This window comes from Engraulis encrasicolus, chromosome 19 (genome assembly GCF_034702125.1).
Source record: "Engraulis encrasicolus isolate BLACKSEA-1 chromosome 19, IST_EnEncr_1.0, whole genome shotgun sequence".
NCBI lineage: Eukaryota > Metazoa > Chordata > Actinopteri > Clupeiformes > Engraulidae > Engraulis > Engraulis encrasicolus.
Genome location: NC_085875.1, coordinates 50239090 through 50264506, shown reverse-complemented (window position 1 = coordinate 50264506; position 25417 = coordinate 50239090). Strand labels below are relative to the sequence as shown.

The window sequence follows — 25417 nt, the reverse complement described above, 5'->3', positions numbered from 1 at the left end:
TACGTGTCAGTTGCACTGTATTTAACCACACTGCAAGCTTCCATTTGCTGAGTAATACGTCTCATCATCTTTCCACCCCTCCCCAGTCTCAGATTGTACTGTAAGTAGTTTCATGAGACAATCACACAGAAGCACAATTTGCTGTACATAATACATAAATAAATAATTGTCCTGCAGCTGCCATAAAAATCTCCCACCTGTTGTACTATTCCACTATTGCCAGCTATGGTCCATAGAGTCATGATACTTGTGATTTCGAAGTTCTGCTACCCTTCAGTCCAGAAAACAACCACATAATATGACGTGGTAGTGCTTCCAAGCTTACAAGCAACATTATTATTATTATTAAACTTAAAAAAATATATGAGAAGCCTCTTGAAACTTTTTCTACCTAAAAACGAGCCTCAAAAAGATATATTATTTTTTAAAATTGGGTGTATCGAACCGTAGGTCAAAAATCGTGATACGAACTGAATGATGAGTTGAGTGTGTCATTACAGTAGCTGTGTGCAAATGGACAGGTTTTGTTCTGATTGGAATAGCTCTAATCGGACTGTCTAGTCTTCACACAATGTCTAGTACATTACACTTCTAAAAATTATCTAAAGATACAACAACAAGTGGTCACTTGATTCCACACGGTGCAGATAATGATGACCTGATATGATTTGACCTGATTGGAGTAGAGCTAATCTGAAAGTCTTGAAAGTGTGAATGTAGCATTTCCATGACACGACAAGAACCCCATGATACTACAAAGTAGGGCTGCACAATTAATCGAAAAATAATCAAAATCATGATAAAATAGTGAAATCGAACTCTTGATTTTAATCGTGATTTAATCGTGGCAATGGATACCTACTTTTGAGAGCGTCCTTGAAGCCAGAACATAGGCCTACTGACAGGCTGGTGTTTCTGGCCAGAAATCTGTCCACTTAAGTTTCATGCTATTGCCTTTACATAGGCTAATTATTACAATTCATTTTATTTTGCTAATCCCGTATGTAATTCATTCTTGGTTATATTTCATCTTGTTATGATTTTCAAAAAAAATCTGCAAAAATCAATAATCGTGATTAATAATCGTGATTATGATTTTGACCAAAATAATCGTGATTATGTTTTTTTCCATAATCTTGCAGCCCTACTACAAAGTGTTCAATGAGTAGGCCTAGTCAGAGAGAGTATATATATATATATATATATATATATATATACTTAAAGAATCTCTGGCCTAGTTTTATTTAGAATGCTTCTAGAAAGCCAGCACATCCCGCACATCCGAAAACCTCTGACCTGGGAGCAGGAAAACCAAATGACATGATAAAAAAGAAAAAGTTCGCTTCAATCAGGATTGCTCTGCTCCCACTTATTTGTGTAACATTTTGAGTGAACACGTTCCACAAAAAATGAAAAAGTGGGACTTTTTTTTTCATTTTTATCTTCACAACAAAGTGTTCAGACGGATAGCCCTAGTCACACCGACCGCACACAGCAGATTAGGGGCGGACGTCTTTCTTATCACGGTTTGTTTGGATCTGAAGACGTCATAGAATCTTGCAGGGAGCAATCAGAATAGGCTAAGAACATGCATGACGTTGGTGATGCGATGCCACAAAGCCATACAGCATCCATTGACCACATAAGCTTAGCTTCCAGCCTGGTTAAAAGTGTGATGAGTGTGATGGTGTTTACTATATATACACTTCTATACGTATCAAACGTACACATAAATACACACATAGCTACTGAAAATGTCAGAGATGCTAACACGACAAAAACATTTACTAGTAGTCCAGCACACCCCTTTTTTCGATGGACAACAGTCCAACCATTAAACTGAGTGGAACATGGGGAAGAGGAGCATTCTAAATAAAACATTTTACATTTCTGAAGCCATTTCTAAGACAAAACATTTTGTGCTCATTTGTCAACATTTCAAAGAGCAATTCTCTTTCAACTGTTTCCATGTGAAGGACACTAAGGACCATATTTTAAAGAATGGGCTAATGGAGATTCAGTATTCTGATATTGGTTGTTGAATGCCCACTGCACCATTTCATTGAGGATATGTGTATGAGGGAGAGAGAGGGAGAGAGAGAGAAAGAGAGAGAGAGAGAGAGAGAGAGAGAGAAAGAGAGAGAGAGAGAGAGAGAGAGAAAGAGAGAGAGAGAGAGAGAGAGAGAGAGAGAGAGAGAGAGAGAGAGAGAGAGAGAGAGAGAGAGAGAGAGCTGGTCCAATGAAGTTACAGTGAGAGCCAATAAGTCTAATCCAACCTGAGGACAACAGCTGCACACACAGTCACCACCACTTCAGTCTTCAATAAACATCACACACACACACACACACACACACACACACACACACACACACACACACACACACACACACACACACACACACACACACACACACACACACACACACACACACACACACACACACACACAGGACTGGGGGAGAAATAGGGCCCGGGCATTTTTGGCTTAAAGGGGCCCCTCATCATTAGCGGGGCAGGACTGACTCACCGGTGGGCCCCACATCCTTATGGGCCCCTAATTTCAGAAACGAAAAAAAAAATATATATATATATGTAATTTTTTTTTACATGTCTGAAAATAGGGTCCCACAAGGGTGTGGGGCCCACCGGGCCCACCATTGCTGCCACATCACTGCTCCTGACTGAAAGAACCGGAAATCAAATCAGCATCTCCTCCAGTCATCTCTTACTGGCCTGACACCCACATCTCATTACCCACACACACACACACACACACACACACACACACACACACACACACACACACACACACACACACACACACACACACACACACACACACACACCTCTTTACTCACACACACACACACACACACACACCCCTCTTTACTCACACACCTCTTAACTCACACACACACACACACACACACACACACACACACACACACACACACACACACACACACACACTCAATGACAGGCGCCATATGCAGGCACACACATTCAATTATACAGCCTCAGTTGCAGCACACATACACTTGATTACACTTTAAACCCAAAGGCCAAACACACACACACACACACACACACACATGTACTCAGATGTAAAGACAAAAGAGTGTGTGGTGCGTGTGTTGTTATGGCAACGCTTGTAATTGTCAGGATGTCAGGGAGCAGAGTAGAATAGAGCAGAGTAGAGCAGGGCGGTAGGCCCCGGGCCGACTGGATCATGGCGCTCTGGTCGGCAGGACAACACCACTACGATGCAGAGGTGGGAGTGGGGTAGCCTGATTATCATCTAAAGACTCTAAAAGACTTGGTCTGACCTAGAGCATAACAATTAGTGTTTTCCAAACGGCATGGCTGACCCACCTCCCTTGGTTTGCTCAAAGATGATTGGTTCCTGACAAAGTGGGTGGAGGGTGGGGTGTAATCACAGATGTGGTGGTGGTGGTGGTCAGGGTTCTAAATTAACATTCGCCAAACCGGCCAAAATTTCAGTTTGTCTGGTAGAAAAGAAAACTTACCGGTACTAGCCACTTTGACCCATTGGTGGTAAGTTTATGATCTTCTGGCCATTTTGGCTGGTTATGAAAAAAGTGAATTAATCACATGTGGAGGTGAGGTACTGCTGAGTCTCTGCAAAAGTAAGTGTTTGGGCCCTACTCTAACGATAGGACACTGGGCTGCTACGCTGGCGACCAAGGTTCGATTCCGGCCCAGGGGCCTCATTTATCAAGCGTTCTTAGGCACAGATCTGTGCGTAAAGCGTGCGTGCGATCATTCCTGAGCAAAGTGTGGGATTTATGAACATGTACTTAAACGTAGAAATGTGCCTAAATCTACGCACACCTCAGACCATCCGTACGAGTGGAAGAAACGCGAAATTGCAAATAATATTGACCGCGCAAGGTACAGTTTGCTTTGAATGACTATGGAGTATGACATTGTGCTATTTTACAGTGTTTTCGTCCATGTGTGTCTCCTTCTTATACTTATTTTGAAACACTGTCCTCCTCCTGTCGAAAGCACCTCCACTTCTGCCGTGGAAATGTTTCTATCTCCGCACTTCCCGCCAGCGCTTCGACTGGCGCGTGTGTCCGCGTGTGTTCTGTTCATGTGTGTCCAAACAGGGTGGCGCCTTCGAATTAACATGGCATTTGAATATATTTTAATACCATATATGGTTACTTGGAGGCGTTTCGGGATGCAAATTACCCCGAATGCGCGCGTGCACAGTGATTTGGAAGGTGTGGGATTTATCATGCAGACTTGTGCGTAGGAGCAGCCAACGCACGTTTGATAAATCCCGATTTTTCTGTACTTGCGAACATTCTAAATTTCACTCGTAAGACACAATTTAGAAGACATTCTACGAACTGATGATAAATGAGGCCCCAGGTCCTTCCCCATCTCTCTCTCCCACACATTTCCTGTCAAAATCTCTCACTGTCCTGTCATGAATAAACTAATACAGTTTACACAGTAGTACAGAGAGAGTGGTGAGTATTTTTCTTAATCATTCCATTTTATCCATTTATTTTTGTTGCTGTTTGTAAAGCACGTTGAGCTACATGTCGTGTATGAATGTGTGCTAACAGACCAGGGGCCTCATTTATCAAGCGTTCTTAGGCACAGATCTGTGCGTAAAACGTGCGTGCGATCATTCCTGAGCAAAGTGTGGGATTTATGAAAATGTACTTCAACGTAGAAATGTGCCTATATCTACGCACACCTCAGACCATGCGTGCCAGTGGAAGAAACACGAAATTGCAAATAATATTGACCGTGCAAGGTACAGTTTGCTTTGAATGACAATGGAGTATGACAGTGTGTTATTTTCAGTGTTTTACAGTGTTTTCGTCCATGTGTGTCTCCTTTTACTTATTTTGAAACACTGTGAAACACAAGTGGTCACTTGATTCCACACGGTGCAGATAATGATGACCTGATATGATTTGACCTGATTGGAGTAGAGCTAATCTGAAAGTCTTGAAAGTGTGAATGTAGCATTTCCATGACACGACAAGAACCCCATGATACTACAAAGTAGGGCTGCACAATTAATCGAAAAATAATCAAAATCATGATAAAATAGTGAAATCGAACTCTTGATTTTAATCGTGATTTAATCGTGGCAATGGATACCTACTTTTGAGAGCGTCCTTGAAGCCAGAACATAGGCCTACTGACAGGCTGGTGTTTCTGGCCAGAAATCTGTCCACTTAAGTTTCATGCTATTGCCTTTACATAGGCTAATTATTACAATTCATTTTATTTTGCTAATCCCGTATGTAATTCATTCTTGGTTATATTTCATCTTGTTATGATTTTCAAAAAAAATCTGCAAAAATCAATAATCGTGATTAATAATCGTGATTATGATTTTGACCAAAATAATCGTGATTATGTTTTTTTCCATAATCTTGCAGCCCTACTACAAAGTGTTCAATGAGTAGGCCTAGTCAGAGAGAGTATATATATATATATATATATATATATATATATACTTAAAGAATCTCTGGCCTAGTTTTATTTAGAATGCTTCTAGAAAGCCAGCACATCCCGCACATCCGAAAACCTCTGACCTGGGAGCAGGAAAACCAAATGACATGATAAAAAAGAAAAAGTTCGCTTCAATCAGGATTGCTCTGCTCCCACTTATTTGTGTAACATTTTGAGTGAACACGTTCCACAAAAAATGAAAAAGTGGGACTTTTTTTTTCATTTTTATCTTCACAACAAAGTGTTCAGACGGATAGCCCTAGTCACACCGACCGCACACAGCAGATTAGGGGCGGACGTCTTTCTTATCACGGTTTGTTTGGATCTGAAGACGTCATAGAATCTTGCAGGGAGCAATCAGAATAGGCTAAGAACATGCATGACGTTGGTGATGCGATGCCACAAAGCCATACAGCATCCATTGACCACATAAGCTTAGCTTCCAGCCTGGTTAAAAGTGTGATGAGTGTGATGGTGTTTACTATATATACACTTCTATACGTATCAAACGTACACATAAATACACACATAGCTACTGAAAATGTCAGAGATGCTAACACGACAAAAACATTTACTAGTAGTCCAGCACACCCCTTTTTTCGATGGACAACAGTCCAACCATTAAACTGAGTGGAACATGGGGAAGAGGAGCATTCTAAATAAAACATTTTACATTTCTGAAGCCATTTCTAAGACAAAACATTTTGTGCTCATTTGTCAACATTTCAAAGAGCAATTCTCTTTCAACTGTTTCCATGTGAAGGACACTAAGGACCATATTTTAAAGAATGGGCTAATGGAGATTCAGTATTCTGATATTGGTTGTTGAATGCCCACTGCACCATTTCATTGAGGATATGTGTATGAGGGAGAGAGAGGGAGAGAGAGAGAGAAAGAGAGAGAGAGAGAGAGAGAGAGAGAGAGAGAGAGAGAGAGAAAGAGAGAGAGAGAGAGAGAGAGAAAGAGAGAGATTTTGAGATTTTAAAAAGTTCTTTATTCACAATAAGGTTGTTTTACAATCACCCCATGGCAGATAGCCAGGGTCAAGCAATACATATAATCAGCAAATAGATTAATCTACAGGAAATAGCTGAAGTGCAGTTCCTCATTCAGTACAGAGCACAAAGCATTTTTGTAACACCACCTTGCTTCAAATGTTTCCAAATCATTCATGAGTTTAAAAAAACGAAAATCAACAAGGACCCTTGACTTAACCAGTGAAGGAAATACATCTGAAAGCTCAGTTCCAGGTATTTCCTCCACTCTGTTCCTCCTGGTAACATAAATTGCCATCTTGGCTTCACCCAGAATGAAATTGATCAGTCGGCATACATTTTGTTTACGCTTTACATACCTAAACCCAAGAATAAAGGTCTCTGCAGAGAATTCTTCATTGCAATGATCGAAAAACTGCTCCAAGCTAGCAAACAGTGGTCGCAATCGTGTACATTGTAAAAAAGCATGAAATACTGACTCCCTCTGGTAACAGAAGGGACACTCCTGGCCAACAGTTGGATTTAAAACAGAGACAAAAGTATTCACAGCAATAGCCCCATGAAGAATTCTCCACTGCAGATCACCCAGTTTCTTAGGTAATGGTGGTTTATAAAGTGCTCTCCACTCAGGCTTTACATTGACACTTAACTTTAGAACATTGCGCCAGGGTGTGTCAACTCTACTTGCAAGACATTTTTTTGTTTAAAACCTTAACACACGCATTGTACAACTGTTTCCCCGACGCACCACTCAAAGTAAGGCCAGGTAGGTTAGGCTTAGAGCATGACCCACTACTCTCGTCAAGTATGGGCGAAAGACTTAAGTCAGGAAACTCATCAAATTCATCTGGATGTGCCACTCCTGCACTGTAGTCCTTGAGTAGCTTTGACTCTTCTGCAGTGCAGCTAGTGCGCCACTTATCCAGTAGCTTTGAGGCCACACGCGTGCATCTCAGTCCCATAGAGTCCGCAAAGCTCCTCACATCTTTGAACTCAGCTCCTGCCCGGATAACTACATCCTTCAAAGTCACAATCTTGGAATCGAGGAGCCTCCTCTGAAAAGTGGGAAAGTCCGATAAGGATACGTCCATCCTCGCACCCCCCACCACCGGCTGTTGTAGCAGCCAGTGTAAGGAGTTGGTTTGCTTCTGCCCTTGTATGTGGAACAAGCCCCATATTTTTAGAGTGGTACGATAAAATGGAGGCATTTTAGAACAGTCAACCCTCTGCGGCACAGTTAAAAACAGTGACTTATCTAGCCCCAACCCTGCACAAGTTCTTAAAACAGTACAGCTGAGAAGTTTCCAAGCCACAACAGTAGGCCCAGTCAGGAGCTTTTTCACAAATTGCAATCTGAAAGCTGCAGTCCTACTATGAAAATTAATGAGACCATGCCCACCCTCATCTTTTGGTAGAAACAAAATAGGTTGTGGTACCCAGTGGTAGTTATCCCAAAAGAAATGTACAACTACAGATTGCAATTTGTTTAAGAGATCAGGTGGAGGGTCCACACAGGCCAGACGGTGCCACAAGGATGATGCCACCAAGTTATTTATGATGAGGACCCGTCCCCTGTAAGACATCTTTGGCAATAACCATTTCCATTTCTCCAGACGCCCATTCACACTTTCAGCCATCCCCTCCCAGTTTTTCTGCATAACAATGTCATTCCCCAAGAAGACACCCAAATATTTAAAACCATCTTTTTTCCAACATAACCCATCTGGGAGTGTTGGAGCCCCATCTGCCCATTGACCCAGCAATAGAGCCTCACTTTTGGCCCAATTAACTCTGGCCGAGGAAACAGTATTAAAATCCTTGAGAATTTTAATGGTCACCTCTATGTCCCTGTCCCCTCTAACCATCAAAACCAAGTCATCAGCGTAGGCAGACAGCCGTATGGGGTTAATGAACTCAGGTAAAACCACACCACTTAATGCCCCCCTTAGCTTATTTAAAAGAGGCTCTATTGCTAAGGAATACAGCATACCAGACAGTGAGCAACCCTGGCGTATCCCCCTACCAACCTTGAAGGGAGCACTTAAACCACCATTAATTTTCAGTATACTCTCCACATCATTGTACAGAACCCTGATCATGTTTACAAAGCTTTCGCTGAATCCAAAAGCAAGTAACGTGTCCCATAGGTACGTAAACTCCACAAGATCAAAGGCCTTAGTCTGATCTAAAGACACCAACCCCAGGTCGATCCCCAAATGTTTAGAAACATGTATCATGTCACGGATTAATGATACATTGTCAAATATTGATCTACCGGGAACGCAGTAACTTTGGTCCGGATGGATAACCTGGTCCATTACTTTGGACAGTCTACTGGCCAAAACTTTAGACAATAATTTAAAATCACTACACAGGAGTGACACAGGCCTCCAGCAGCGGATATCGGTGAGGTCACCTTTTTTAGGGAGAAGTGTGAGGACCGCCCGGCGACAGCTCACTGGTAAGCGCCCCCTAGTGACACTATCACTGAGCACAGCAAGCAGATCCTCTCCTATCTCCGACCAGAAGCACTTATAAAAGTCAACTGGGATGCCATCTAGGCCAGGAGCCTTTCCGCATTCCATCCCCTGAAGAGCTTTCTCAAGCTCCCCAAGTGTCAGGACGGCATCAAGCTCGGGAATGGACTCGACTGCAACCTGAGGCAAATTACTCAGAAAAAGGCCATCAGACCCCCCATCCTTGAGTTCACTCTTGTATAGATCTTGGTAGAATTGTGTAGCTCTTTTGCGAATTTCAACATCATCTGTCAATAGAGCTCCAGATTGAGATTTTAATGCATGAATAAATCTTTTCTGGCCATTTTTCTTTTCTAGACTAAAAAAGTATTTAGACGGGACATCCATCTGCTCTACACCCCGAAACCTTGAACGGACCAAAGCACCCTTGGCACTAATTCCCAGCAGCTCAGTTAACGCATTCTTCTTTTTAGCCAGATCATTAATTTCATCTTCATTCCCCGTAGAGAAAGCCAGCATCTGAATTTCTTTTAGTTCCTTCTCCAAAATATCTATAGACTGGGCTCTGTCTCTTGTGATGTTTTGAGTGTACTGTTTACAAAGTTGCTGAATTTGTATTTTACCAACATCCCACCATTGTTGTAATGAGACAAAAGAACTCTTGCTTCCCTTAAAATCTGCCCAAAAAGTTTTAAAAACCTCCTTGAAATGTTTGTCATGGACAAGGGATGAATTAAAGTGCCAATAAGCACTTTTAGGCTTGACATCTTTCAAAGTGACACTACAATACAATAGCCAATGGTCAGAAAACCCCACAGGAACGATTACACAATTTCTAAAAATATTCAAATGATGTTTGTAACAATAAAATCTATCAAGCCTAGCCATGGAAATCATGTTGCTATGAGTATGTGTCCAGGTATACTGCCTTTGTTCTCTGTGAATGGTTCGCCATACATCACTTAAATCATGTGTGTGAATGCATTGAATAAGTGTTCTACGTGACAGCATGTGTGGTTCTGAATGGTTTCTGTCAATATCACTTTCTGTACAGTTGTAGTCGCCGCCAACAAAAAGATATTCATCACTGCTACACCCAGCTATCAGGGTGGATAACTGACTCAGAAACTCCACCCTCTCTGACGCGTTAGTAGGAGCATATACACAAATTATATTTAACACATGATTCTCAAAAAGTGCTCTAACTTTAAGTAGTCTTCCTGGAATTACTTCCAACAACTCATAGGAAATTGGCATAAAATTATTTGCAAATAATATAGCAACACCACCGCTAACAGAAGTATTATGACTTAGCAGAGAGAGCCCGGCCCATTCCAAACCCCATTCTGCAGCGTTAACCAAGTCACTATGCGTCTCTTGCAGGAGAGCGACGTCGAGGCGCTTCACCTTTAACAGTTCATAAAGCTCTGCTCTTTTAAGTGGGTCTCTTGCCCCGTTCACATTCAAGGAAGCAATGCGAACCTCACCCATGAAGAGCAAAATTAAAAGGAAAAGAAACATAAACATAATGTTTTCAAATAGGCTCGTTTCCATCTTCATCAGTGCCATACAGCTGATTATGCACCTTTGTAATAATCTTGCGTAACCGGTGATATTCTCGTCTGTTAACCAGACCATCTGCTATGAACAATTTTGCTTTGGTCAAAAACTGCTCAACATCCGGAAAATACTGTTCAATTTGGACGTTTTTAGCATGCTTAGTTCGGGCTAGGAAGTTTTTCACGTCTTCTACAGTGTACACTTGGGAAGTAAAACCACTCGTGGGAATACTACAGTTAATGCTGCAGTCCGAGTCAAATTCGCTTTCTGTTTCCGTTTCAACTTCCCTGGCTGCACTTCTTAATTTTGCAGATTTACTGGTCACCTTGGCCGTTTTATTTTTTATTTCATTTAGAGGTGGGCTCCGCCTCCTCTTCTGTCTATTTTTAGGCACTTTAAAAATTGGGGATACTTCCTCTGCTTCCATTTGAGAACCTTCGTCCTCAGCATCATTGTCATCCGACTTATCCCCCTCATCCTCAGCCACGCAATCAGCTGGTGCAACTGTGCTTTGTGCTGGCTCCGTCGGAGCACTGCCCTCCCCAACCAAACCCGCGGGTGAGCTTTGAGGAGGGGAGCCCTCCGGCGGTGGCACCGTACCTTCCCCATTTTCATGACCCCTCTCCGTGTTAGTATTAGCGGCAGTAGAAGCATTCGAGGCAGTAGGATTCCCCTCTGCCTCCTCAGAAGGGGCACCCTCCCTCCCCACACCTCCGGTAGTGGAATCATCTCTTCTTTCAGGACATAACCTCACTAAATGACCATTTTGACCGCATCCAAAACACTTCATCACGCTAGACGAGACATAAATAGGATAGACGAATCCATCCACAGTCACATTCAGCGTCAAGTCAAGATCCTCACGACTATTGTTTAAAGGATTTATCCGGAGTTGGAACAAATTTGCCTGTTTTTTGCATGTTTGGGATGAAATACAGTCACTCTAGAGCAAAATCAAGGCAAAAGGATGCGTTTTGAGAAAGTTTGATAATATCACGTTAGCCTCGTTAGCCATATCAGTTATGCAATATGAAAGATGCGGGCATCGTTTTTCGGCGGTTACACACATTTCAAAAACACAACATTTTAAAGTCTTGCACAGCTCAAAACAACGTCACACTTACCTCGTAATATGTTGAGGGTATCCACACATAAACCGAAGTGTCCAAAGTCCTTCATGTATTCTTGAAAGGTCTGCAGAATGTGTTTTGTGAAGCTACTACCTTGAGAATATCTAAATTACGGTCAAGACAACTATTTGACACTAAAGCCCACCAAGTAGATTGCCGAGTGCGTCGCACCATCAGCTGTGGTTACTCGCTATGGAAATAATCATAGCTGATGGTGCGACGCACTCGGCAATCTACTTGGTGGGCTTTAGTGTCAAATAGTTGTCTTGATCGTAATTTAGATATTCTCAAGGTAGTAGCTTCACAAAACACATTCTGCAGACCTTTCAAGAATACATGAAGGACTTTGGACACTTCGGTTTATGTGTGGATACCCTCAACATATTACGAGGTAAGTGTGACGTTGTTTTGAGCTGTGCAAGACTTTAAAATGTTGTGTTTTTGAAATGTGTGTAACCGCCGAAAAACGATGCCCGCATCTTTCATATTGCATAACTGATATGGCTAACGAGGCTAACGTGATATTATCAAACTTTCTCAAAACGCATCCTTTTGCCTTGATTTTGCTCTAGAGTGACTGTATTTCATCCCAAACATGCAAAAAACAGGCAAATTTGTTCCAACTCCGGATAAATCCTTTAACGTCATATAGACAAAACGTCTGAAGGACACGACATGTTTCAATTGTGCGGAGTTAGTGGAAATTGCGATCTTCCTAATGGGCGAAATTAACTTTCCGTAACGGGACAGAGTTTTTGTGAGAAACTCATCTTTGACAAAGGGGGGCACATTAGATAGGATCACTTTTTTTGATGGTGTCGATAAGGGGAAAACAGAGGTGAATATGTCATTGATAACCACACCCTTCTCTACAATGGAGTTTGCGAGCTCCACAGTTTCCAAAAACAAAACTACCGCACTGTTCATCCGAGCGGCAGAGAGTATTTTATCGTGACCAACCACCTCTCCCACTGCTAAACTGCAATCATGAACACTTGCGCTGGAGTTAATCTTGACCCCATGGCGCCGAGTCAGAGATTCAAACACTTCTCTACCTGAGGCCGCCATCCTGCCTGTACGGCAGGGCGCCCCGGTGCGAGAAATCACTCCACAAAACCGCGAAACCCACGAACCACTAAACAACACCACTCAACGCGTAAGTAAAGTAGTAAACATGGCAAAGAAAGAAAAATAGAAAAGATAGAAAAGGATCAGAGACCCTGGCACAGCGGCCGCTCTCAGCACTCGCTCTCACACACACACACACAAGCTCCACCCACACCGCGCAGACGCAGAGAGAGAGAGAGAGAGAGAGAGAGAGAGAGAGAGAGAGAGAGAGAGAGAGAGAGAGAGCTGGTCCAATGAAGTTACAGTGAGAGCCAATAAGTCTAATCCAACCTGAGGACAACAGCTGCACACACAGTCACCACCACTTCAGTCTTCAATAAACATCACACACACACACACACACACACACACACACACACACACACACACACACACACACACACACACACCACACACACACACACACACACACACACACACACACACACAGGACTGGGGGAGAAATAGGGCCCGGGCATTTTTGGCTTAAAGGGGCCCCTCATCATTAGCGGCGCAGAACTGACTCACCGGTGGGCCCCACATCCTTATGGGCCCCTAATTTCAGAAACGAAAAAAAAAAAATATATATATATATGTAATTTTTTTTTACATGTCTGAAAATAGGGTCCCACAAGGGTGTGGGGCCCACCGGGCCCACCATTGCTGCCACATCACTGCTCCTGACTGAAAGAACCGGAAATCAAATCAGCATCTCCTCCAGTCATCTCTTACTGGCCTGACACCCACATCTCATTACCCACACACACACACACACACACACACACACACACACACACACACACACACACACACACACACCTCTTTACACACACACACACACACACACACACACACCCCTCTTCACACACACACCTCTTTATCACACACACACACACACACACACACACACACACACACACACACACACACACACACACACACACACACACTCAATGACAGGCGCCATATGCAGGCACACACATTCAATTATACAGCCTCAGTTGCAGCACACATACACTTGATTACACTTTAAACCCAAAGGCCAAACACACACACACACACACACACACACATGCACTCAGATGTAAAGACAAAAGAGTGTGTGGTGCGTGTGTTGTTATGGCAACGCTTGTAATTGTCAGGATGTCAGGGAGCAGAGTAGAATAGAGCAGAGTAGAGCAGGGCGGTAGGCCCCGGGCCGACTGGATCATGGCGCTCTGGTCGGCAGGACAACACCACTACGATGCAGAGGTGGGAGTGGGGTAGCCTGATTATCATCTAAAGACTCTAAAAGACTTGGTCTGACCTAGAGCATAACAATTAGTGTTTTCCAAACGGCATGGCTGACCCACCTCCCTTGGTTTGCTCAAAGATGATTGGTTCCTGACAAAGTGGGTGGAGGGTGGGGTGTAATCACAGATGTGGTGGTGGTGGTGGTCAGGGTTCTAAATTAACATTCGCCAAACCGGCCAAAATTTCAGTTTGTCTGGTAGAAAAGAAAACTTACCGGTACTAGCCACTTTGACCCATTGGTGGTAAGTTTATGATCTTCTGGCCATTTTGGCTGGTTATGAAAAAAGTGAATTAATCACATGTGGAGGTGAGGTACTGATGAGTCTCTGCAAAAGTAAGTGTTTGGGCCCTACTCTAACGATAGGACACTGGGCTGCTACCAGTGCCGCAACAATTGCACACCGGGCCCCAGGACACAACACTCATAGGGCCCACTATACAGCCTGCCAAGGTCACAATAGGGCCCCCACTATCAATACCGGAGGGCCCTGGGCCTAGGGGCAAATGCCCTGCTCGTCCCTCCTATAGCTCCGCCCCTGGCTGCTACGCTGGCGACCAAGGTTCGATTCCGGCCCAGGGGCCTCATTTATCAAGCGTTCTTAGGCACAGATCTGTGCGTAAAGCGTGCGTGCGATCATTCCTGAGCAAAGTGTGGGATTTATGAACATGTACTTAAACGTAGAAATGTGCCTAAATCTACGCACACCTCAGACCATCCGTACGAGTGGAAGAAACGCGAAATTGCAAATAATATTGACCGCGCAAGGTACAGTTTGCTTTGAATGACTATGGAGTATGACATTGTGCTATTTTACAGTGTTTTCGTCCATGTGTGTCTCCTTCTTATACTTATTTTGAAACACTGTCCTCCTCCTGTCGAAAGCACCTCCACTTCTGCCGTGGAAATGTTTCTATCTCCGCACTTCCCGCCAGCGCTTCGACTGGCGCGTGTGTCCGCGTGTGTTCTGTTCATGTGTGTCCAAACAGGGTGGCGCCTTCGAATTAACATGGCATTTGAATATATTTTAATACCATATATGGTTACTTGGAGGCGTTTCGGGATGCAAATTACCCCGAATGCGCGCGTGCACAGTGATTTGGAAGGTGTGGGATTTATCATGCAGACTTGTGCGTAGGAGCAGCCAACGCACGTTTGATAAATCCCGATTTTTCTGTACTTGCGAACATTCTAAATTTCACTCGTAAGACACAATTTAGAAGACATTCTACGAACTGATGATAAATGAGGCCCCAGGTCCTTCCCCATCTCTCTCTCCCACACATTTCCTGTCAAAATCTCTCACTGTCCTGTCATGAATAAACTAATACAGTTTACACAGTAGTACAGAGAGAGTGGTGAGTATTTTTCTTAATCATTCCATTTTATCCATTTATTTTTGTTGCTGTTTGTAAAGCACGTTGAGCTACATGTCGTGTATGAATGTGTGCTAACAGACCAGGGGCCTCATTTATCAAGCGTTCTTAGGCACAGATCTGTGCGTAAAACGTGCGTGCGATCATTCCTGAGCAAAGTGTGGGATTTATGAAAATGTACTTCAACGTAGAAATGTGCCTATATCTACGCACACCTCAGACCATGCGTGCCAGTGGAAGAAACACGAAATTGCAAATAATATTGACCGTGCAAGGTACAGTTTGCTTTGAATGACAATGGAGTATGACAGTGTGTTATTTTCAGTGTTTTACAGTGTTTTCGTCCATGTGTGTCTCCTTTTACTTATTTTGAAACACTGTCCCCCTCCTGTCGAAAGCCTCCACTTCTGCCGCGGAAATGTTTCTATCTCCGCACTTCCCGCCAGCGCTTCGAGTGGCGCGTGTGTCCGCGTGTGTGTCCAAACAGGGTGGCGCCTTCGAATTAACATGGCATTTGAATATATTTTAATACCATATATGGTTACTTGGAGGCGTTTCGGGATGCAAATTACCCCGAATGCGCGCGTGCACAGTGATTTGGAAGGTGTGGGATTTGTCATGCAGACGTGTGCGTAGGAGCAGCCAAAGCAAGTTTGATAAATCCCGATTTTTCTGTACTTGCGAACATTCTAAATTTCATTCGTAAGACACAATTTAGAAGACATTCTACGAACTGATGATAAATGAGGCCCCAGGAATGTAAAACTCAGGCCCTGGGGCCAAATCTGGCCCGCTGGATCATTTCACTGTATTTGGCCCGCAAGATCATTTCAAATGTGTTTTAAAGTTGGCCCACATGCACCACTAATAGTATAAGACCACAATATCCCTTCACATAAAACACAAACAAAGCCACAACTACAGTACAGTACAGTATGGTTGACAGTATGGTCAGAGATTCTTTAAGTATATAGAGATATGCCAATGTAATAGGTTGCTATGGGCACCTAACATGACCAGGTTCCGGTCTGCCTAAAGGCGCGTGTCATAATACTTCTAGCATTGAATAGAACAGTCCTTAGGTCTGCCTAGGTCTGCCTAAAGGGGGATCCCCCCCCTCCCCCTTGCAATAATAGAACCGGAAACAATGGGCCAATGGAACCTCTCTCTCTCTACTCTCTCTGGTCTGGTTGACTCTGTGGAGGTCAGTGAGTCTACAGTATGTAAGACAACAGTGTATCTAATGTATTTCTAGTAATGGGGAAGAATTCGACAGAATAAGGAGATTAGTAAAGGTCTTGGAAAGGTTGCTTGGATGAAGAGCCCCAGGGAGGACAACATACGCACTCGCAAGCACACACACACCAGACACACACACACACACACACACACACACACACACACACACACACACACACACACACACACACACACACACAAACACACACAAATGAAAGTGTGCACACGAGCACACACAAACACACACATACACGCATGCAATCACACACACACACGCACACACACACACACCAATGAAAGTGTGCGCACGAGCACACACATACACGCATGCAATCACACACACACACACACACACACACACACACACACACACACACACACACACACACACACACACACACACACACACACACACACACACACACACTAAAGGGCAGTAGGCAGGTTAAGCCCCTCCTCCCTTGACCCCACTTCCTGCCCCCCAAGGCCCTTCTTGCTGTGAGTCACCAAACAGGAGCATTGGTACCAGATAGACCACTTGATTGGTCAATGTCTGTCTGTGATGTCAGCTGATTCGTGAGGTGTCTCCTCTGATGTGTTCACCGGTCCCGTGATTGACGTTTCCTCAAAATAGCGTTCGGCTTTGAATGGAATACCCTGTGACAAGAAGTCATTTTGCATCTGCGTTCACATTGTTCACATAGGCATGACATACTACTGTATACGTATGTGAAGTTGTGTTTTACTGATGCCAGTTAGCGGGAGGTGAACATCAAGGCAGCTGACATCTTCATTTCATCAGGTGAGGAAAATGAAAGGAGACGTTCGGCGTCAATCAATCCATTGCCCTGTTGGTTGAGGTCAATCAGTGATAGCAAACTCACGCACGCACGCACGCACGCAAGCACGCAAGCACGCACGCAGTAACTGGAGGGGGCAAAAACATTTTTTTTTATTTCTATGGCCAGTCAGTCAATGATTGTTCCTAGTGCCATAATCATCCATATTGCATATTGCATCACATTTTCTGCTTTGCGTTTCAGTCCAACAAGAAAGCAGTGACCCAGGCAACAGGATCGAGCCACACAGATTACGTCACACCAAATGCAACGTCTTTTAAGGTAAACTACTACTCAGGATATGACTAGTTTGGTGGTAATGATCAAGCGAGTTACCGGTACCATTCCACCCACAAATTAATTACCATACCCAACACATTTTATTGGGGGGGTGGGGGGGGCGGGGGGTTGTGTGTAGGGTCAGGGTCACTGAGATCAGCTGTTTTATATTATCCATAAACAAACAAACATCAAACAAACAACAAACAAAAGCATACAAATGTGAGCAATATGCTACTGGGTGCATTCAAATCCACATCCAAGTGGCTGCATCCTAGTCTAGAGCATATGGCCTCTGTGTTCAGAAGAGGCATTCTGCTCAGTGAAGGGGGTGGTGAGCGGCCAGACCAATGGCAACGCAAGAGCGGGGTGAAAGGAGAGAGAGAGAAAGGAAGAGAGAGAGAGAGAGAGAGAGAGAGAGAGAGAGAGAGAGAGAGAGAGAGAGAGCTTACTGGTATGACGATGTGTTCTGATTCCAATTCTGATTCTAATTATTTGTGCATCATCAATCCATGGAGACGTAGTGGTCCGTCTAGTCTATGCATTTGCCAGTGAGAGTAAGGCCACGCACCCTAAAGCAGTGGTGTTAAATTGGGCTCTGTAAGTGTTGCATCATCACTCGTTCAACATATGCAGTGTTGAATTCAACAGTCTTCTCTGATAACTGCCAAATGTACTGAGCAGGACGGCCGGCCGACCGGCGTTCTTCTGAGGTAGAGAGGGGCACAGGGTGCAAGCCTACAGCGTTACTCAGCATTATTTGGGATCTGAGGAAGGAACCATTCCAGATACGTGTTGTTCAAAACAGGGGAGGGAGGAGGAGGAGGAGAAGGAGCGAGAGCGAGAGAGAGAGAATGAGAGAGAGAGAGAGAAAGAGAGAGAATGAGAGAGAGAGGAGGAGGAAGAGGAGGAAGGGCACTCTAACACATTCCGCCTGCATCCTTTAACTGCCATTCTGAGCTGCTCAAACCAGGTCCAGATGTGGAGCCTTGGAGGAGAGGTATGGGGACTGGGACAGCAGAGAGAGAGAGAGAGAGAGAGAGAGAGAGAGAGAGAGAGAGAGAGAGAGAGAGAGAGAGAGAGAGAGAGAGAGAGAGAGAGAGAGAGAGAGAGAGAGAGAGAGAGAGAGAGAGAGAGAGAGAGAGAGAGAGAGAGAGAGAGAGAGAGAGAGAGGAAGAGAGAGAAGGGGCCGTTCCCCGGTTCCACCACTAACACAACAGCTCACAAACATCACAGGAACGAACACCCCGTACGAGACTGCTCCTCTCCTCTCCTCTCCTCTCCTCCTCCCACCTCTCCACTCCGCCCTCCTCCTCCTCTCCTCTCCCCCCCTCTACTACCCTCTCCTCCCTCCTCTCCGCTTCGGTCCTATCATACTTTCTCCTCTCATCTCCTCTCCTCTCCTCTCCTCTCCCCCTCTACTTTCCTCCCCCCTACTCACTCCTCCCCTCTCCTCTCCTCTCCTCATCTCTCTTCCCTTACCTTCTACTTCATCCCTCTCCTCTCCTCTCTATTCCTCCTCTCCTCTCCTGTCCTCCACCAGTCTCTGAGTCAGCTTGATGATGAAGTAGCATGTTGGCTACCTGTTGAACTCGCCTGACCTGGGGTGAATTTCTCGAAACCAAAGTTGCTTACTACATTAGCTACTTTGTTGTTTTCAATGCATTTTCCCATTGACAACTACCGAAGTTGCGAACAGGCTAACAACTTCTCTTTTGAGAAACTCAGCCCCGGTAAAAAGCAAGTCTGCTGAGCTTCCGGGCATCAATGCAAGTTAGTGGTGTGATAGTAAAATAAGATTTAAGGGGACTGGTGGTTCCAGTAGGACAGGCTGGACCCTGGGTCATCAGTTACAAGACATTGAAAGCATATTTGTGCAACACCAAAGCACCAAGAGCTCACCTGTATACATCTTATAAATGAGGAGGATGCTTGTTAATGCTACAAGTGTTATATGTGTTCACACAGTGTTTTCTGTGAATTGCCCGTAAACGTTATCCAGATGATGTCTGTTTGTCAAATATGAGAGATGGGTACACTGATCTCATTAAGCTGTGTCCACCACCACTCATCATCATTACAGCCGTGGTGGTCATGTTAGGTCTGACAGTAAAGATGTAAAGGAGCAAAGAATGGAAGACCACAGAATCACCTTTGAAAACTCTCCTGAAGTGGCAATGTGGATACCATGGCGCATGCAACAAAAGAAAAGAAAAAAAAGAAAAATAAAATAAAATAAAAGAGGCAAAGAAAGACTTGCTCGGGTCACACATAATTGTCAAAGGGAAAAGGAACACTCACGGGTATGATAATTAATCACACAAAGTCAAACATGTTAGATTACACTGCCACTGATTGGCTTTTAAAGCATCATTAAAAGACGAGACATCAATAATCCATCTAGCGCATTTTACCCTTAAAAGCAAAACATATTCCAGCATCATTTAGAGTAAGATAGAGAGGATAACTTCAATTCTTTGTTTCTCCTGAGAGGATTAATACATGTGTGTAATTGTAGGTGTGGATGGTGTCCATACCCTTTCTGAGGTATGCCTAGCTTGTCCCCACCACTTTTCCCACAAATATAATAATGCAAAAGAAAAAGCATACCCGGAGAATTTGCCATATTGGGCCTAATGTCCCCACCACTCTCAAAGTCAAAACTACACCTTTGGATTCATGAAATGTTTCCCCCCTCAAAAACACTTTTTGCCACCTCTAGAGCCGTGCGTAATTTGCGCGTTTTCTTACCAATGATTTTTCATCCTCCTGAAATAGGTCATAACACTTTTTGCCATTTCAATAACCGCGCGTAATTTGCGTGCTTTCTTACCAATGATTTTCTCCTGATAGCCTTTTGTGAAAAACTGCATAGCCGTGGCCGCCCTCCACGGAGTTTTGAGGAGTCCTTGGCGCTGCGGGTCTTCCCCAAGTCCCCTTAGGATGGTGGTGTAGGCAGCCGCGATGCTTGGCAAACTCATCTCGTTGTCCTCCACACTCCGAGTGCGCTCTTCCCTCCAGCTCTCAAGGGCATGCGAGGGGGGTTTCTGGCCACTGCTTTCCCCAGACCCTGACAGGGCTACCCCGGTCATCTTCGCCACCATCCCGTCAAAATGTCCATTGACAGAGCTGTCACTTGCGGATGTTGTTTGCTTTTCGCTTTGGTTAAGTTGCTTCTGTTTGGATCGTTCCATAGTGTTTGTTTTGTTTTATTTGAGCAATGAACACGGCTTTCCCTGACTGCTTTACTACTCTGAGTATTCTTCCAAGTATGTGGTCTCTAAAGGGTTCCCTTCCGCGCCAACCACCTGTTGGATTTTGCCCACTGTCAGAGCGGTCCGTGTCAAACTCAGCATCGTTGTCAGTGGCTTTATAAACACTCTCTAATCCTTATCACGCGCGATTGGTCCAACCGGCGCTGTACGTCACGCACTGTGGGCAACATGTAAGCGGATAAGGGCTGTCTGCCGCCCCAACTAGTAATTCATCAGTGATTGATGCTCACAACATCCATTGTGGTCTGCCATGACGTGGTCCGCCTCATTAAAAATAAAATAAAAACACTTGTGTGATTGTAAAGCAACCCGTCTCCCTCTCCATACAACTAAACATCCCGTAATGCATTGTGCTCATGGAGTTTATTACTTCATTGATCGGCTATATAACCTAAACCTTGTAATAATAACTGATGTCTCTATGTACTAAGTATGCCTTACAAGCATGGCTCTAAATAACCTTTTTTCCATCATCAGCCAAAATGGCTAATAGGCCAATGTAAATCTCACTAAAACACACACTCCCTAATGGGTAGCTAGTAGCAAAGTAGCTAGTAAATTGGTCTATTCTGACAACCAAAAACAAATTTCACCAGCATTTGGCCAGTGATAATTTAAAACCCTTCTTAGGCCTACAAGCATTGACTTTGCCAAATATTTTGGACTTGCGTGTAGGCTATACATTCTGGAATGAAGTAACCCCCCCATGTTATTAGGGACGTGTTGACACCTAGTTGGAGTTGTCCACTCGACCACATTGGGCCAGGCCTAACCTACAGGCCAGGGCACGGGGTCATTCACCTCAAGGTAATGCACTTTCACAAGCATGGGCAATCATTTACCCATCCTGATGCATGCTGATTCACTTTAGTAGATCCACAACTACAGGATTAGGGCAAATATTCAGTCAGTCAGTCAGTGTCCTGGTAGTAGCCTACAGAATCTCATCCACATTTCTTGATATAAACACCACTTGAGCTAAAATGATTCAAAACAGGATTACATTTCCAGAAGGTATTTTCCAAACAAGTGGGGTTTTTCTTACATTTAATAGTTGTTTATTTTCTGACAAGATGGTAAACATTACAAAAAATACAAAACATACACAGCATTATAAACATACAAAAACCTTACATCAACTTCATAAGGCATATAAAATATCTGTGGATGTAAATGCTTCTTTGAGTTTCCTGGCACAACTACAACTGGTTACTTCCCCAGTCAGTCAGTCAATTAACCTCAAAACTCCTCAAAGCAGGAACTTAACAATGCACTTCCTTCACCACTCTAGAAGATACACTTTGTATAAAACAACCTTTTGATAACCAATTCAGACGTGGCCAAAACCAAAAACCAGAGCCCAATAAGTATAAAATGACACCTGAATAAAGGTTATCGTGGTGAAAAATCAAGCACCAGGGGCCTATACTAAGGCTCTTCTATTAGATGAGTTATCTCTTAACTTATCCCGGTTTACTCCTGAACCAGCTTCTTAGTATAGCCCTCTGGGGGCAATAGTAAGTCACGTATGTGTTGCACTGTTGTAGTTATTTGTTGAATGCGAATGCGGAGAGCTTGGCGGAGGTGTCCAGGGGCTTCTTCTTTTTGGCAGAGGCCTCCTCCTGCTGCCGATCTTCCCCTCCCCCCTCCTTGCACTCCTCCTCCTCCTCCCTCTTCCTCTTCTTCACATCACCCACCTCCCCTTTCGCTCTCTCCGTCCAGGACTGCCAGAAAAAAGAGCATGAGAGATAGAGGTTATTGTTTGTTTGTTATTATTATTCGTTTGAAGGTTATTAGTCCGAGTCGTTCGCTCGCATTCTCGTTCGTAAATTCTATTGTTCACATGGCCTTTTACGTTTACAGCAATAGAGAGAGAGAGAGAGAGAGAGAGAGAGAGAGAGAGAGAGAGAGAGAGAGAGAGAGAGAGAGAGTGCATTACTGACCATGGCAATTAAAATGTGTGCACACAAACACGTATGCTTTGAAAATGGCATTCATTTGTATGCAATTACTATTGACAGAAGGTTTTTTTTGCATCAATAAGTATGTCAGATTGGCTCACACCAACCCCTTATAAACACACACACACACAGGGTGGTGAGTCATCAGTAACCCGTAACCAAATCGTACACAACCACACGCACGCACGCACACTGAAGTGGCTGACCCCCCCCCCCCATCCTAATTAGCATAACATCAATGGATCATGCCCATCTCTCACACACACACAAACAATGTGGACGCACACACACACACACACCTCAAATGATGGGTTCCCAAGCAACAGGCATTCTACATCACACACACACACACACACGCACACGCACACGCACACGCACACACACACACACACACACACATCTCTGAAGTGCCTTTCTGCTTGTGGCCAAGTGGCCTTTTGGGTGCTGGGTCACGAATGCCTCCTTCACACACGCGCACGCACACACGCCCTCTGTCTCTGTCTCCTGCTCTCTCTCCCTCTCATCTCTCCCTCTGGCTGCTAGAATGGGTGACAACTACATGGACACAGACTACACACCATGTTCTGATATGATAATTACCAATGAGGGTGACAGCAATACTGTGAAAGAGGCTCTCTGGTGACTCACGTTAACCCTTTGAGGAGTACCATCACAAATATGTGATTAGAATTTTGCACAAATTTTGAGTTCTCATTATGATGTCATAATGTCTTTGCGATATTTTTAACACAGAGGTCTATAGGAGCTGTACAAAGCGGATTCCAAAAAAGTTGGGACACTTTGTATTTTGTGAATAAAATCAAAATGCTGGCATTTCCAAAACATCTAATATGTTAATAATGTAGAGCATTATGTACAGACTACATATCAGTTGTTAAAGTCGAGCAGAATTATTGTTTTGAGGTAATTATGCGATCATTTAAAATTTGACCCATGCAACAAATCTCAAAAAAGTTGGGACAGAGCCAAAACATGTTGTAATAGTTGGATAATTCTAAAAATAACACAAGGAAGAATATTTTAAAAAGAACTATATTGACTGCCAACATTAATGCACAACTAAAATACCATCACAGAAAGGCTGTGGCAAGATTTTGAGGGACTAATTACTTATCTATTACACAGAAAGATTGAATTATCAAAATTGCAGGCATATAAGGCCTATTTCCGTAATATAGAGTTCTGTGTAATCACTGCATGAGTTATGAGATTATGACATACTCGTGGTCAATAAGCAAACTATGACACTCCAACAATGACAGCTCTCGAAAAAATGACCATAAACACAACACTTGATTAATGCACATGATGCACACATTAAACAGTGTTGCATGCGGAAAAGCTCATTCTATGAACCTAGGAGACATGTGGAACTGTCCTCTGATTACAGGATGGAAAATATTGAATCCTTTTTGAAAATTATGGAGTCATGCACCCTCCAGGTTGTATAGAAAACGAATACTTCAGCTTGATTTAGTGGTCAGTCTGAAAGACAGCATATACGATGGCAAGGGGGTGCAGAGGTGACTTGGTTAGGGTCTTTTTACTCATGTAGAGCATTAAAATGAATGTTGAATGATACATACAGACTTTAAACAGCAAACATGACTACCAAGGCATTATATCTTGGAGCACCGCCTTTAGATATTGTCCCCTAATGGTGGCAAATTTAAATCTCTACTATGTTCCAATAGTGTGGTTCCATCATAAGAGTTAACAGGTCACAAAATTGTTTTCTTGCAGTCAGGATATGCCACATATTCAGCATAATAAAAGTTAAGCAAGTTGAAGAACATACCTATCAGTTGAGCTGCTGAAATCATGTCTCGCACATCAAAATATCTAATTTTTGAATAAAATTATGCCATCAGTCAAAGTATTTAACTGTTCAGGCTCATCCCTTGTGTTGTGTTTAGTCTTATCTAATATAAAATGCATTTTATTGGCCATATCCCAACTTTTTTGGGATTTGTTGCAAGAGTGAAATTTTAAATGATCACATAATTCCTCAAAACAATAATTCTGCTTCACTTTAACAACTGATTTGTTGTCTGTACATACTGTTCTACCTTGTTAACATATTGAATGTTTTGAAAATGCCAGCGTTTTGATTTTATTCACAAAATGCAAAGTGTCCCAACTTTTTTGGAATCCGCTTTGTAGATTGTTCCAGTAAAATTCTAGAAGAACCTCTAGAAATCCCTTACTCCTCATTAAAGGGACAAGGACATCACCAACATGGCAAGGGACGCACTATACCACTTTTTTGAAAACCGATATCATAAGTACAAGTACATTCATTTCTGTACTTGCCGATACCCAGTACCGATACTTTTACCCCCAACATACAATGACAATAAA

At 43.5% G+C, this 25417-nt stretch overlaps 2 protein-coding genes across 3 annotated transcripts in view; both read right to left on the bottom strand.

Annotated features, from left to right (window-relative positions):
- The window catches only part of gch1 (GTP cyclohydrolase 1), a 38993-nt gene extending 17859 nt beyond the window's left edge, over positions 1 to 21134 (bottom strand). Inside the window, exon 1 of the mRNA XM_063184643.1 lies at positions 20633 to 21134. Within this exon, the coding sequence (XP_063040713.1) occupies positions 20633 to 20993 (361 nt within the window). The 5' untranslated portion in view covers positions 20994 to 21134. The remainder of the gene's footprint in view (positions 1 to 20632) is intronic.
- Positions 21135 to 22104: 970 nt separating this feature from the next.
- Positions 22105 to 25417, bottom strand: part of wdhd1 (WD repeat and HMG-box DNA binding protein 1) — a 57171-nt gene continuing 53858 nt past the window's right edge. For both annotated transcript variants that reach the window (XM_063184641.1, XM_063184642.1), the window contains exon 26: positions 22105 to 22798. In XM_063184641.1, the coding sequence (XP_063040711.1) occupies positions 22622 to 22798 (177 nt within the window). In that variant the 3' untranslated portion in view covers positions 22105 to 22621. The remainder of the gene's footprint in view (positions 22799 to 25417) is intronic.